This window comes from Bicyclus anynana, chromosome Z (assembly GCF_947172395.1).
Source record: "Bicyclus anynana chromosome Z, ilBicAnyn1.1, whole genome shotgun sequence".
NCBI lineage: Eukaryota > Metazoa > Arthropoda > Insecta > Lepidoptera > Nymphalidae > Bicyclus > Bicyclus anynana.
In genome coordinates, this window is record NC_069110.1 from 990636 (window position 1) to 1005113 (window position 14478).

General features: G+C 35.4%; 2 protein-coding genes and 1 long non-coding RNA gene across 3 annotated transcripts; all 3 read left to right on the forward strand.

The window, feature by feature from the left end:
* Window positions 1-55: 55 nt before the first annotated feature.
* LOC112050438 (uncharacterized) lies at window positions 56-9316 on the forward strand. Its single transcript, XR_002887148.2, has 3 exons — window positions 56-400; window positions 1172-1343; window positions 5634-9316. It is a non-coding gene; the product is annotated as an uncharacterized LOC112050438 (long non-coding RNA).
* Window positions 3427-5455, forward strand: LOC112050434 (histone acetyltransferase KAT8-like). Its single transcript, XM_052890884.1, has one exon. The coding sequence runs from the start codon at window positions 3557-3559 to the stop codon at window positions 4871-4873; it is 1317 nt and encodes a 438-aa protein (XP_052746844.1). The 5' UTR covers window positions 3427-3556; the 3' UTR covers window positions 4874-5455.
* A 2453-nt stretch (window positions 9317-11769) lies between the features above and the next one.
* On the forward strand, window positions 11770-13032 carry LOC128199726 (uncharacterized). The gene is made up of 2 exons (XM_052890706.1): window positions 11770-12388; window positions 12470-13032. The coding sequence occupies exons 1-2, from the start codon at window positions 11770-11772 to the stop codon at window positions 13009-13011; spliced, it is 1161 nt and encodes a 386-aa protein (XP_052746666.1). The 3' UTR covers window positions 13012-13032.
* Window positions 13033-14478: the final 1446 nt, after the last annotated feature.

Sequence of the window (14478 nt, forward strand, 5' to 3'; positions counted from 1 at the left end):
TACCTAAAACGGTACCACAGACGGATACTACAACTATAATGGACATAAATTGACAGATTTAGGCCTAGTTTGCACTATTTTAGTCGAGTATGAACGATTTTTGGGCATAGATTTACGATTCGGTACATGTACCTAATAGATCGGTGATGCGAAAGAGACAACGTTATGAAAACCGTATGTTAGAGGGAAATAGACAACAAGACAACAGTAAAATACCATAAGGCCAACGAGGCCTTATGAGTAAGAGCGCGCAATTTAAATACAGCTGTTTTTTTATCCAGTTTTCATATTACAAGTGTAAAATAATGTGTATTTGGTAGAACAACTGAAGTGTTATAGTGTGCAGTGCCTGGATGTAGATCATTGAAAGAGAAAACCCCCAAAATTCTACTTTTTACGAGTAAGTAACTTGAAATGTTTTGCTCTATGAGTGCAGTGTTTTAGAGTTATTATGAAAGATTTGCATACAGAATAGTAGGAAAATTTATTGCATTTTACTAAATCAATGGTGTAAATACATAGGAATACCAATAGAAAAAATATTTATTATATGAATTTTTACTATTGTTGACAACAATCTGTAGAGATGTGATTGACACAATCGATAGTGAAAGTTATCGATAGAGTTCCTATATCGAGTAAAGTATGTAAAACTTTCTTTCTGGTTTGTAATGTTCAAAAATATTATTAGATAGTTAAAAGTACATATTACTTTAATGAATAAGTATATTATTAGAGAATATAAATAATATAATTATTTATAATGTTTATGGAAATATTAAAATAGTTGTTGTATAAATACTCGTAATTGTAATATGTTACACAGCGGACGCCTGCGACTTCGTCCGCGTGAAGTTAATTTTTTCACAAATCTTATGACTTTGTTGGGATAAACAATATCCTTTATGTTACTTTATAATAAATATCCTATAAGTAAATTTATAACAACTGTGTTTTCTGCTTACTAAGTACCCATTTCGATTGTGTTTTAGAATCATGTAACTTCACTTCAGAAAACACAGTTGTTTTGAAATCACATAAAATTGCAGTGCCTGCCTTTACTACTCTTCTTACTACTTACCTATTTACATGATTGTATTGATATTAATTTAAAAAATACAGAATGAAAAATATTTAATTCTACAATTTATCATGTCTTCTTTTATTTCAGATTCCCGCAAAATAAAGTTGTTCGATAGATATGGCTCAAAATAATCCAGGGAAGGCAGGATTTCCACGATTTATTTAAAAATATGCAGTATATTAAAACAAAATGTTTTTCTTATAACACCACACAAAGAGCAAAACTGCGTTCTGGTACTGTACCAACATTATTAATGCCGGTATGTTAATTCGAAAATGATGTGTCCTCAACTTCACGCCTGCCTTATGTCCTGAAACATGAGCATTTAGAGCTTATTATCACATATTAGTTACAATGATATATTATCCCCGTATTCCTACGGGGATAATATATAGCCTTCTGGGACTACGTGGGTGAACTCGCACAGCATCAGCTAGTATTAATGTATGGATTCGTAAATACGCCTTTTACTTCCACATCCAGCATAATCTATACTTATAATAAATCTGTAGAGAGGTCAATTCTGTACATGAAATATATTTCCAAAATAACTATCATGGGGTGATAAGTGATCGATACTAATGCCAAAAATGCAATCAGTAAAATTTTTGTCTGTTTTTCTAGAAACAAAAATACTCGAGGGATTTTAACGAAATTTGGTACAATTATTCTTCATACTCCTGGACAGGTTATAGTATACTTTTCATTACGCTACGATCAATAGGAGCAGAGCAGTTAAGGGAAATGTTGAGAAAACGGGAGAAGTTACTCCATTTTTTAAGCTTGCGCCGCGTGTGCAGCCTTAATGGTTAAAGCTACACAGAAATCATGTATGACGGAAATGTTTATCTTAAAACTATACATCTAAAAAATATGACAGCATATGTATACCTTTTATAGTTGACTCTCTTACGTTTATAACACTTTCAAATTAAAAAAAGTTAATATTATTACTTATTAAAAAAAAAGGTATCATATAAATTGGTATAAAAACACCAAAAATATACATGAAATACGCTAACAATCAATGATAACTTTATACTATAGATCGGTTACGTTCCTACAAAATCACCGCAAAAAGTGATCCGAATAATATAATAATTTAATAGGCTACAAAACTGAGTGCACACATGCACAATCCATATATCCCCCTGGTCACGCCATCACGCGTGGCTGATGGTGGTGGCTTGGACCGATTTCACATTTTTTTAAAAAAAATAGATAAAGGTGTAGGGGTAGGGTAGGAGTAGGGTAGGGGTAGGATAGGGTAGGGTAGGGGTAGGATGGAGGTAGGGTAGGGGTAGTGTGGAGGTAGGGTGTGGGTAGTTGAAAGTTTACATCGAGTTTCACACAGATGAAGTCGCGGGCGTCCTCTATTTATAATTAGAACCATAACCACGGCTTTAGTGTATGGCTGTATGGCTATAGGTATAACCTTTGGGTATCTATACTAATATTATAAAGCGGAAGAGTTTGTTTGTTTGTTTAATTGAACGCGCTAATCTCAGGAACTACTGGTCCGATTCGAAAAATACTTTCAGTGATAGATAGCCCATTTATCGAGGAAGGCTATAAGCTATATTATGTTTTCAAAAAAGCTAGGGATCCTTCCTGAAATTCCAATAATGTAACCCAAGGTGTACAACAGTTTTGTTTACATGGCGTGCGCTGCAAAAACTATTGATGTAAGAATAAAATAATGCACTACAACTTTGCAGAACGCATCATTTTCATGATTTGCAGCATATATCTTCTATATTCACACACGTAGTTCCTGTTCCCGAAAGAACACGGAGTAAGAAAATTGCCTATGACTCTCGCAAATAACGTAGCTTTCTATCGGTGAAAGAGTTTTCAAAGTCGATTTTGTAGATCCAGAGATTACCCCCTATAACCACACAAACTGTACCACTTACAATCTAAATATATAAAACTCAAAGGTGACTGACTGACACACAGTGATCTATCAACGCACAGTCCAAACCACTGGAAGGATCGGGCTGAAATTTGGCATGCAGGTAGATTTTATGACGTAAGCATCCGCTAAGAAAGGATTTTGATCAATTCTATCCCCAAGGGGATAAAATAGGGGATGAAAGTTTGTATGAAACTTTGTCAGTTTTAAACCGATTTAGCTGAAATTTGGAATAGAAATAGATTTTACTCTGGATTAACACAATATTTTACTTTTCATCCCGGAAAAATCCATGGTTACCGTCATTTGTGAAAAACTAAATTTCACGCGGACGAAGTCGCGGGCGTCCGCTAGTATCTTAAAAGTCAAAGCTATCTAGATATGCCAAAAATAATATCTTAATAATCTGTGGTTAACTGGTTATTGATTTTAATACAAAGTTTTCTATGTTTGTCTTTGATGTTGCGCGGGTTGTGTGCGCGGTAATCTAATCGATAATTCGTTATTGCGTGATTGCTGATTTGTATCCGATTAATGCTATCAAAAATTAAACTAATATGGCTAAAGGCGGTAAAAAATCACAAAAACGAATTGTGAACAATGAATTACCAAATCCCGAGTGCCGTAACCAGGAGACCCCACGGGAACCACCTTTGGATATCGGAGAGCATTATTTAGTGCGGCGTTCGGATGAGTCATGGCACCCGGCTGAGATAATACAAACGCGGTACAACGGCGTGGAAATGTGTTATGAATACTATGTGCATTATGTCGGCTACGATAGAAGGCTCGACGAGTGGGTTTCGCGCCACCGGGTTATGTCCGATAGGTTCGACGTGTGTGAAAACACCTCTAACAACAACGTGAACTCCGATCACTTGCTCACCGACAATTCCGGCCGCAAAATAACCCGTAATCAAAAACGTAAACATGACGAAATCAATCATGTACAGAAGTCGTACGCGGAGATGGACCCCACGACGGCGGTTTTGGAAAAAGAACACGAAGCTATTACCAAAGTGAAATACATCGATAGGATTCAGATCGGCAAATACGAAATAGACACTTGGTACTTCAGCCCTTACCCGGACGAGTACGGAAAACAGTCCAAGCTCTGGATTTGTGAGTATTGCCTCAAGTACATGAGATTGGAAAAGACATACAGATATCATTTGAGAGAGTGTACAGCACGACAACCTCAAGGTAGCGAGATATACAGAAAAGGTACCATCGCTATTTTCGAAGCAGATGGCAAGGAACATAAAATATACTGTCAGAACTTATGTTTGCTGGCTAAATTGTTTTTAGACCACAAAACTCTTTATTTTGACATCGAGCCATTTCTTTTTTATATTTTGTGCGAAGTCGACAAGCATGGAGCTCATATTGTTGGCTATTTCTCTAAAGAAAAAGATTCTCCTGAAAACAACAATGTCGCTTGTATTCTAACTTTGCCACCATACCAGAGACAGGGTTATGGTAAACTGCTGATAGCATTTAGCTATGAACTTTCAAAGCGTGAACAAGTTGTTGGTAGCCCCGAGAAGCCACTATCGGACCTGGGTAAGCTAAGTTATAGATCCTACTGGTCCTATGTACTATTAGGAGTTCTAAGTGCAAGTCGCGGTACTCTCAGTATCAAGGACCTGAGTCAGATGACTGGTATATTACAGACGGATATAATTTCTACTCTACAGTCTATGAATATGGTAAAGTACTGGAAGGGGCAACATATTATATGTGTTACACCAAAGATTGTATCCAAACAGTTGGCCAGTTCACATTTTAAGAAGCCTCGATTATGCATAGATCCTGAGGCATTGAGATGGACTCCACCAAATAAGCAAGATAATTCTACAAAGGCAAAGAAGTAAGGCTTACAGGCAGAGCCGAGAGAGGAAGTTTGCATGTGAACAAAATTATTTCTCTAGTTTACTTAAATTTATTGTATTTTATGACTTCACTCCATGATTCAACTAAGTTCATAAATTGTCTAACTAGCCATGAATATATACATAACCATATTGTCATGAATAAATATTCTGTTCTTGGACCTTAGGTCCATGTGGCAATGAAGAGTAATCTCTATTTGCGTCATAGCTTTGTAAATATGCAGCTACATTAAACATTAGATAACTTTTAAATTATATTCTAGATGTTGTAATTAATTGTGTAGTATGTATGTAGTATGTCTTTTTCTTTATGATTGTATACTTATTACTGAAAAACTGGCAAGTGTCACCTGTATTTTATTTTACCTGATTTAAAATGGTAATGAAAGGTAATATGCGGCCCACATTTACAATTTGCCACTTGCATGCCAGATTGAGTTTTGAGAAGCTAAAGTACTTCCCTTGTCAAAAGATTCTGCGAATCATCAGTTTCACTGTTTATTTGTGATAATTCATTAGTAGTATAAGAATAAGTGTTGTTCTGAAATAAATTTTAAATGTAAATCAGTTGTTTCATTTGTCTTTATTTCTTTTTTCTGTGTTTTTCTTTGTAGCATAAATGAAATCCAGTTGCTTTCCGGTGTCAACTCTGCAATCTCTCCAAAACTATCTAGTAGAAATATGAGACTTTAAAATGGGCAACTTTTGAGGCCTGAGGTTGAGGTTCCCAATATAATTGCAGATCATTATACCTGTCCCAAGGACGACCACATAAGAGATGGGAGGATGACCTGCCGAAAGGATGGCGAGGAAAGGCCAGAGATCGAGTAAAGTGGAAAAGTCTGGAGGAGGCCTATGTTGAAGGACAACCTGATTGCTCTGGTGTATAAATTAAGTAATAGTATTAGGTATATCATATGTATTCAGCAGTCAGAGAATAAAGGCTATTTTTATTTATTTTATTTTATTTTATACCTGTCCTAAGGCTGAGTCTATGAGGCTAATGATGTGAATGCCCCGATCGAGAAAACCATTTGACGCTCTTTTACTTACATATCCTACTAATATTATAATTGTGAAAGTCTGTTGTTATTCTTAATTCTCTATGTGTGAAGCCAATCCACATTTAGCAAGTGTGGCTGACTATTAGACTAACGCTAACCCCTCACATTCTGAGATGTGGCACATGCTCAACAGTGAATTGAATAAGAGTTGTTAATGATGAAAGTTTGTAAGGTGGTCTAATAATATATGAGAGTTACTAACAGGGATTCTGTTTGTAACTCTCTCGCGTAAAATCTGCGTTTTCTACGGATTTTGATGACTCTGGACCACTAAGAAAATGGAAAATACTTATTCAACATTTCGAATTGTTATTGTTTTCACTTTGGTTATCGAACATCGAGTTTTTATAACATGCTGCCGTTTTGAGGTTATAGGAAACTATTTTGACTATTTTCCGATTAGGTCGGGGGTGTGAAAGTATTCGTTATAAAAAATAATCGCGATGCCGGTTCTGCCTCTGCCTATAACCCCTTTAACTCAGGTTAACGAAAGTCGAGTCTGGGTTCTTCAGTGAAACATCAAACTCGAGTACCTACATTTTAACTACTTATTTTATTTAACTTTGTTTGACAAAAGGTCTTACTTAAATCTCTCGTGATTATAGATAGGTTTTGGAGAGTATTACAAAAAGTTTGAGGCGGCCAGGTGCTATTATAGGTACCTAAATTAATAAGTAATGCATTTAGAGACATAAAACGTCATTAAAGTGTATTCACTCTAGAAATACATTACAGTATTTATACTAGGGATGCAACAGAACGTTCTGCAAAATTATGTATAATAGGTACATGATGGAGGATTTTTCTTTGTTACTCGACCTCCAGGTTCAGGGACATAGGTAGTTTTTGAGCAGGTATACCTACTATATATAGTAGTATAGCTACTATTTTACATATTGCCTCGTTGGTCCAGTTATGTGGCTTTGGATCACCAGGTCCTGGGTCGGGCTATACATATAAAACAGAATTTCTTAGTAGAAAAACTATAGGTAACCGAATACCTACCTACTAAGTTTTTGTTTTAAGAAATTTTCAGTTAATATTCCTAGCACGGAGTTGGGAAGTTGGAACCGTACCCCCCCGTATCTCAAAGTGCTGTTATAAGATAACATTATGAGAGTTGTTTTTAGAGTTGGTTTTATGGTATTTTACTATGGGGTAATGCTGCTGATATTGATAGTATATTTGTTCCGCAGAAGAGAGCTGTTCGTGCGATATATAAAATGGGACCTAGAGAAAGAAAGAGAAAAAATTAAAGAAATTAAAGTAATGACTGTGCATAGTCAATATATATATGAAAATTTAGTATATGTACATAAAAACATAGGCAATTTTAAGAGGTGTGATTGCAATAACGTTAATGTCAGAAATAAAAATGAAATTGTTGCATACCATACTAAGTTACAAAATATTTGTAATTGTTTAAGGGCAATTGCATACATTTTTATAATGTACTACCAGATGAAGCTACTGGAATGTCTCTCAATAAGTTCATAAGTGTTTATTGAACGCAATTTTTTGGGAAAGGCTTATTATAGTGTTAATGATTATATTAATGATAAAAAAGCTTGATGTTAAACTGTATTATACGATTGTGTTAAATGCTTAGTTTTAAATAAGTTTGTAAAATGGTGGTAAACAAAAAAATAATAAACCTTTCCTGAGTTTGTTGTGGATTGATTTTGCTAAGGGTAGGGGTAAGCTAGGGAAGGTATAGGGTTGAGTAGGGTACGGGTGGAGTAGGGCAGGAGTAGTTTAGGGGTAGGGTAGGGGTAGAGGTAGGTTAGAGGTAGGATAGGGAAGTGGTAGGGTAGGGGTAGGATACGGGTGAGATAGGGGTACGGGTGGGAAGGGGAGGGTAGGGGTAGGGTAGAGTTGAGTTGGGTAGGGTAGGGTAGGGGTAGTGTAGGGTAGGGGTATTGTAGGGGTAGGATAGGGGTAGTGTAGGGTAGCGGTATTGTAGGGGTAGGATAGGGTAGGGGTAGGGTAGGGTATGGTAGAGTAGGGTAGGGATTGGGGTAGGATAGGGGGGTAGAGCTACGGTAGGGGTAGTTGAAAGTTTACATCGAGTTTCACGCGGACGAAGTCGCAGGCGTCCGCTATGTCTCACTAATATTTGACTTTTTGTTTTTATTAAGTAAGTAATCTAGTTTAAATCTATTTTGCATCATTCGTTACCTTACCTTATCAGCGGATAGACGTCTATCGCTGGACATAGGCCTCTTGCGTGGACCTCCAAGCACAACAGTCTCGAGCCGCCAGCATCTATAATTTTTTTTTTATTGCGGCTCCCTGCAACTCTCTTGATATCCTCGGACAATCTAGTGGGGGGTCAACCAACACTGCGCTTTCTACTGCGGCGTCGCCATTCCAGCATCTAGGGATCCCAACATCTATCGACTCTTCGAACTATGTCCACCAGGTGGACTGACGTGATCAAGCGAGTCGCAAGGTTTTGCTGGATGCAGGCGGCGCAGGATCGTGATATTTGGAAGTTCCTACAAAAGGCCTATGTCCTGCAGTGGACGTCCATCGGCTGTTATGATGATGATGACGATGTATTTTCGATAAGTTAACCTCGTCCCCGTCAAAAAAATTAAAGACAATTTTGTTGGTGAATTTGGGTGCGATACTGGTTAAATTATTTAAAAATGAAACAACAATTACATATTGTGATTTATTTTATAATAAACTAGCGGACGCCCGCGACTTCGTCTGCGTAAATTTCGATGTCAACTTTACTACTACCCCTACCCTACCCTACCCCTACCTTACCACTACCCTAACCCTACCCAACCCCTACATCTACCCTACCCCTACCCTTCCACTACCCTAAACCCGGCCCTAAACCTACCCTACCCCTACCCTACCCTACCCTACCCTACCACTACCCTAACCCTACCCAACCCCTACATCTACCCTACCCCTACCCTACCACTACCCTAAACCCGGCCCTAAACCTACCCTACCCCTACATTACCCCTTCCCTATCTGTACCCTACCCTACCCTGTAACTTCTCTATCTTACTCCTACCCTTATCAAAATCGGTCCAGTCCTTCGAGAGTGGTGGTATGACCAAGAGAAATAGAGACTTCTATGCTAATAATATAAAGAGGTAAAGTTTGTGTGGTTGTAGGAGGTATTCTCTGGATCTACTGGACCGATTTGGAAAATTATTTTACCAATAGAAAGCTACGTTATTTGCGAGTGTCATAGGCTATGTTTGATCCCCATTCACACGGGAACGGGAACTACGTAAATGAAAGCGACGGGCGTCATATAGCGGAATTTCTGCGTCTTTTAGAAATTTTGTATTATCTCCGAAACTATTTAAGTAATTAACATACTGTAAAGGGCAAATCTTATCTCCATAATATCCTTGTGATTATTAAATAATTTATTTTAATAAGGATTAAAGTTTAGTTGTATAAATAATGACGTAAACCTAAGTATATAAAATTAATAATTTTTAAAACATAAAAGGTACTATATCTGCTAATATATAGAAGATAGATATATGGTGTCGCGGACTTTTATGTAGAACTTTTAAAGATACATAAAGTCTCCATACATTAATTTCAATTTTACACAATAGTTAAGGCAGCGCATGCGAATAAGTCTGTTTAAGAGGATTTTCAGTCCGACCTGTATGACAAAAACTGTGATAACTCGGCTAATATATATGATACCAATATAAAATATAGCCTATAGCACTCCCCGATAATGTAGCATTCTACTGGTGAAAGAATTTTTAAAATCGGACCAGTAGTTCCGAAGATTACCCCATTTAAAAAATGTGACAAACTTACAAACTTTACCTCTTTATAATATTAGTATAGATAAACTTTAATTCTAAAGACAATCATCTTCCGAAGAATTGGCTTCTTGACCTATTTCTGATTTTGCTAAATAAATAAATTCTTTATTCTAGTGATTTGTACTACGCTGTTAGCAATATGTAATACCATTAAACATTTATAATATAATATATCGGCGATGGGAAAAAGACAATAGATTAACAAGACAACTTAAGACTTAAGCATCTTGAAATGTTTTGCTTTAATAAATAAAAGCAACAACTTTATAGATTTACAAGACAACTTAAGACTTAAGCAACTTGAAATGTTTTGCTTTATAAAGGAAATCAACAACTTTATTACAACCACATATTAGAAATCAATAGATTAACAAGACAACTTAAGACTTAAGCATCTTGAAATGTTTTGCTTTAATAAATAAAAGCAACAACTTTATAGATTGACAAGACAACTTAAGACTTAAGCAACTTGAAATGTTTTGCTTTATAAAGGAAATCAACAACTTTATTACAACCACATGTTAGAAATCAATAGATTAACAAGACAACTTAGGGCTTAAGCAACTTGAAATGTTTTGGTTTATAAATGAAATCAACAATTTTATTACAACCAAATGTTAGAAATCAATAGATTAACAAGACAACTTAAGGCTTAAGCAACTTGAAATATTTTGCTTTATTTTATAAATGAAAGCAACAACTTAATAGATTGACAAGATAACTTAAGACTTAAGCAACTTGAAATGTTTGGCTTTATAAAGGAAATCAACAACTTTATTACAACCACATGTTAGAAATCAATAGATTAACAAGACAACTTAAGGCCTAAGCAACTTGAAATGTTTTGCTTTAATAAATGAAAGCAACAACTTTATAGATTGACAAGACAACTTAAGACTTAAGCAACTTAAAATGTTTTGCTTTATAAATGAAATCAACAATTTTATTACAACCAAATGTTAGAAATCAATAGATTAACAAGACAACTTAAGGCTTAAGCAACTTGAAATATTTTGCTTTATTTTATAAATGAAAGCAACAACTTAATAGATTGACAAGATAACTTAAGACTTAAGCAACTTGAAATGTTTGGCTTTATAAAGGAAATCAACAACTTTATTACAACCAAATGTTAGAAATCAATAGATTAACAAGACAACTTAGGGCTTAAGCAACTTGAAATGTTTTGCTTTATAAATGAAATCAACAATTTTATTACAACCAAATGTTAGAAATCAATAGATTAACAAGACAACTTAAGGCTTAAGCAACTTGAAATGTTTTGCTTTATTTTATAAATGAAAGCAACAACTTTGTAGATTGACAAGATAACTTAAGACTTAAGCAACTTGAAATGTTTGGCTTTATAAAGGAAATCAACAACTTTATTACAACCAAATGTTAGAAATCAATAGATTAACAAGACAACTTAGGGCTTAAGCAACTTGAAATGTTTTGCTTTATAAATGAAATCAACAATTATATTACAACCAAATGTTAGAAATCAATAGATTAACAAGACAACTTAGGGCTTAAGCAACTTGAAATGTTTTGCTTTATAAATGAAATCAACAATTATATTACAACCAAATGTTAGAAATCAATAGATTAACAAGACAACTTAAGGCTTAAGCAACTTGAAATGTTTTGCTTTATTTTATAAATTAAAGCAACAACTTTTAACTTTAGTTTGGAGGAACAACCTATTAACTTGATAGACAAAGCCAAATTTCTTGGTATTATACTTGATAGAAAACTAAACGGAATCGCACATTCACAATACATTTCTAGAAAATGTGAAAAAGGTATCAATGTGCTACGGGCTGTAGCAGGAGTATGGTGGGGAGCTCACGCTTACTCCTTAAAACTATTATACAATGCGCTAGTTCGTAGTCACATTGATTACTGTTCATTTATTTTAGACCCCCTAAATAAAACTACCTCAGAACTGCTGAACAGAATTCAATATAGGTCTCTTAGAATTGTCTTAGGGGCAATGAAGTCATCCCCAACAAATGCTCTACAGGTTGAATGTGTTGATCCTCCGCTGCATCTCAGGCGACAGTATCTATGTGATAGATTTATCAGTAAAACACTTCAGCTTTCTTCCCACCCTCTATGGTCTAAATTAACCCAGCTATCAGTAGTCCTTAGACCTAGTAATCCCTCTTCATGTCTCCTTAATAATTTTGAAAAATTTACCAATCTTCCGCATCCCTTGTCGTCATTATCAATAAATCCTTTGTATTCTACGTCATATGAGGCCCTTGTTTACAATCCTCCTGTGATTACAGATCTGGGACTAACCAAAGACGCCCCTGACACCAACACAAAATTCCAAGAAATTGTTCATCAAAATTGGTCAAATTACTTGTTCATCTACACAGATGCTTCAAAACTCTCCCCTGAAAGTTGTGTTGGTGCAGCCTGCTGGGTTCCCAAATATAAAATAGTTTTGCAATTTAAATGTCCTCCAGAAACCTCGGTGTTCACAGGAGAGGCTGTTGCCTTGTTAGAGGCAATCCTGTTTGCCCGATCCCATAACATAAAACAAACTGTTATTTTTACTGACTCCCTTAGCTGCTTGTATTCCATTAGGGAAAACCCTTTTAGAAGTAAGTCAAAATTTCCTATTATACTACAGATTAGGGAAGCTCTGTTCTCATGTCATCTAATGGGTTTGTCTATATTTCTAGCATGGATACCCAGTCACTCCGGCATCTCTGGTAATGAATCTGCGGACTCTTGTGCTAAGGCAGCTGTACAACTTGGCTCATTGGAACATTTTAAAAATTATTCACATGACCTCAGCACCTTAGCAAAAAACTATTTAGATAAATCTTGGCAATCATTTTGGAACCAATCAAAAACCATTAAAGGTAAATTCTATGCCTCAATTCAACCAGACATACCCAAGCGACCTTGGTTCTTTCTCCATAGGTATGCTGTCAGATGGGTTACCTCCACAATATCCCGTTTAAGACTTGCTCATGCCTGTACACCTGTCCACTTGAACAAAATTAGAGTGAGAGATCACTCTCTGTGCGAATGTGGTTTGGACGAAGGCTCAGTTTCCCATATCCTCTTCTCTTGCCCTAAACTTCTCCACCCCCTATATGATGTTCTCCCTCCTAAATTTCCACGTCCTTTAAATGTTGAGTGTTTGTTAATGTCTGTGTTTAGTCCCTATTGTAAATTTATATGTAAATATATTCAATGTAATAACATTAAACTGTAAATATTATATGTGTTAACAATATTAATTTTGTGTTCTTTCAGAAATGTGACTAACATCCACACTAACAAAAAAAAAAAAAAATCCGCTATTTATAGTGTCAAAATTAAGCTGATTAATAATCAATTCTTGATTCCCAGCTTACACCGATCAACCTCTAAAAGTGTGTCTTCCTTACCCACGCAACATTGCCGAAGTAAATTGTACCCAGTTGGTACAGCAGCAAGCCATAAAATCAAAAATTGAATTGAATTGAATTATACTGAGTTATTCTTCTTCCAAGATTTCTCAGCAGGCGGAGAGCAGATTAAGCTGACAGCGCTTGTCATTATCATTAAGATATCATAGCTAATGTTAGCCCCCATTCGCACGAGAGTGCCATACGGACGATATTTTTTTAAAAAAGCGTCCTATTACAATAAATGCATTCTCAAGTGTATGTTTGCACGACAGTGTTTAAAAACGCTGACGTGTGAACATATACTTGGGCTTTATATATAACAAGACTCTTTTTTTAGAGCAGTGTTGTATTTTCAATTTTGGGCGTTGGAAATAGACTCTCATATAACTTCATACTATAATTGAACGCTTTTTTAACGTCCATTGAAAAATCTGTCGTGCGAATGAGGGCTAAGCAACGAATCCCCTCTCCTAGAACAAGAGCTATAGCCCTTTATAGGGCCATTCGGATGAGCTGCTGAAAGATGATGAGGTATTTTATACTCACAACTAACTGGTCTACTAACTAGTCTCGTTGGTCCAGTTAAAATTCACATTCTCAATCGCACAGAGTTGGGAAGTTTGAAAGCCGTTGAAATCTGATAGTGGTCTTAATGAATTGAACATTATTACCGTACTCTGTGGTTATTACTAATAACTAACTTTGTCAATTGTCAAAAGCAAGTATAATACTAAATTCTCTATCTTCCGGCAACAAAAACCACTGACTTTTTATTACAAAAATTAACAATGATTATCACAACCACAACAACAACATGAACTCTTGCTCTTTGCCGCCAAAATATAACTTCAGATTATCCGTTCAGTAATACAACATTTTTCCTTCAGTAATATCTAGTTACTTCTAAGAGTTACTTGAACTAGTTACCGAATCGTAAATCTATGGATTAAGTCATAAATCTAAATATTCTATGCATAAATTGTCATTTAATTTTAACGTAGATAATTTTAATTTTATTAATTAAACATATGTATTTGTATTCCTACAATGGTGAAACCTTAGATAAATTACATAAAAAAGTCAAAGGGTGAAACAACTAACTAATACAAAACATCTTTGTAAATAAATTTAATGTTTCTTGCAAATAAACTATTCTGATTCTGATTCTGATTAAAATATATTTACTTTTATATTTATTTATTTATTTATTTGGTCCACCAGTGACTGTCGCAGCATTTACACAAATACAATCTAAAAAAAAAACACAAACACAAGGCTCTGCACAATCA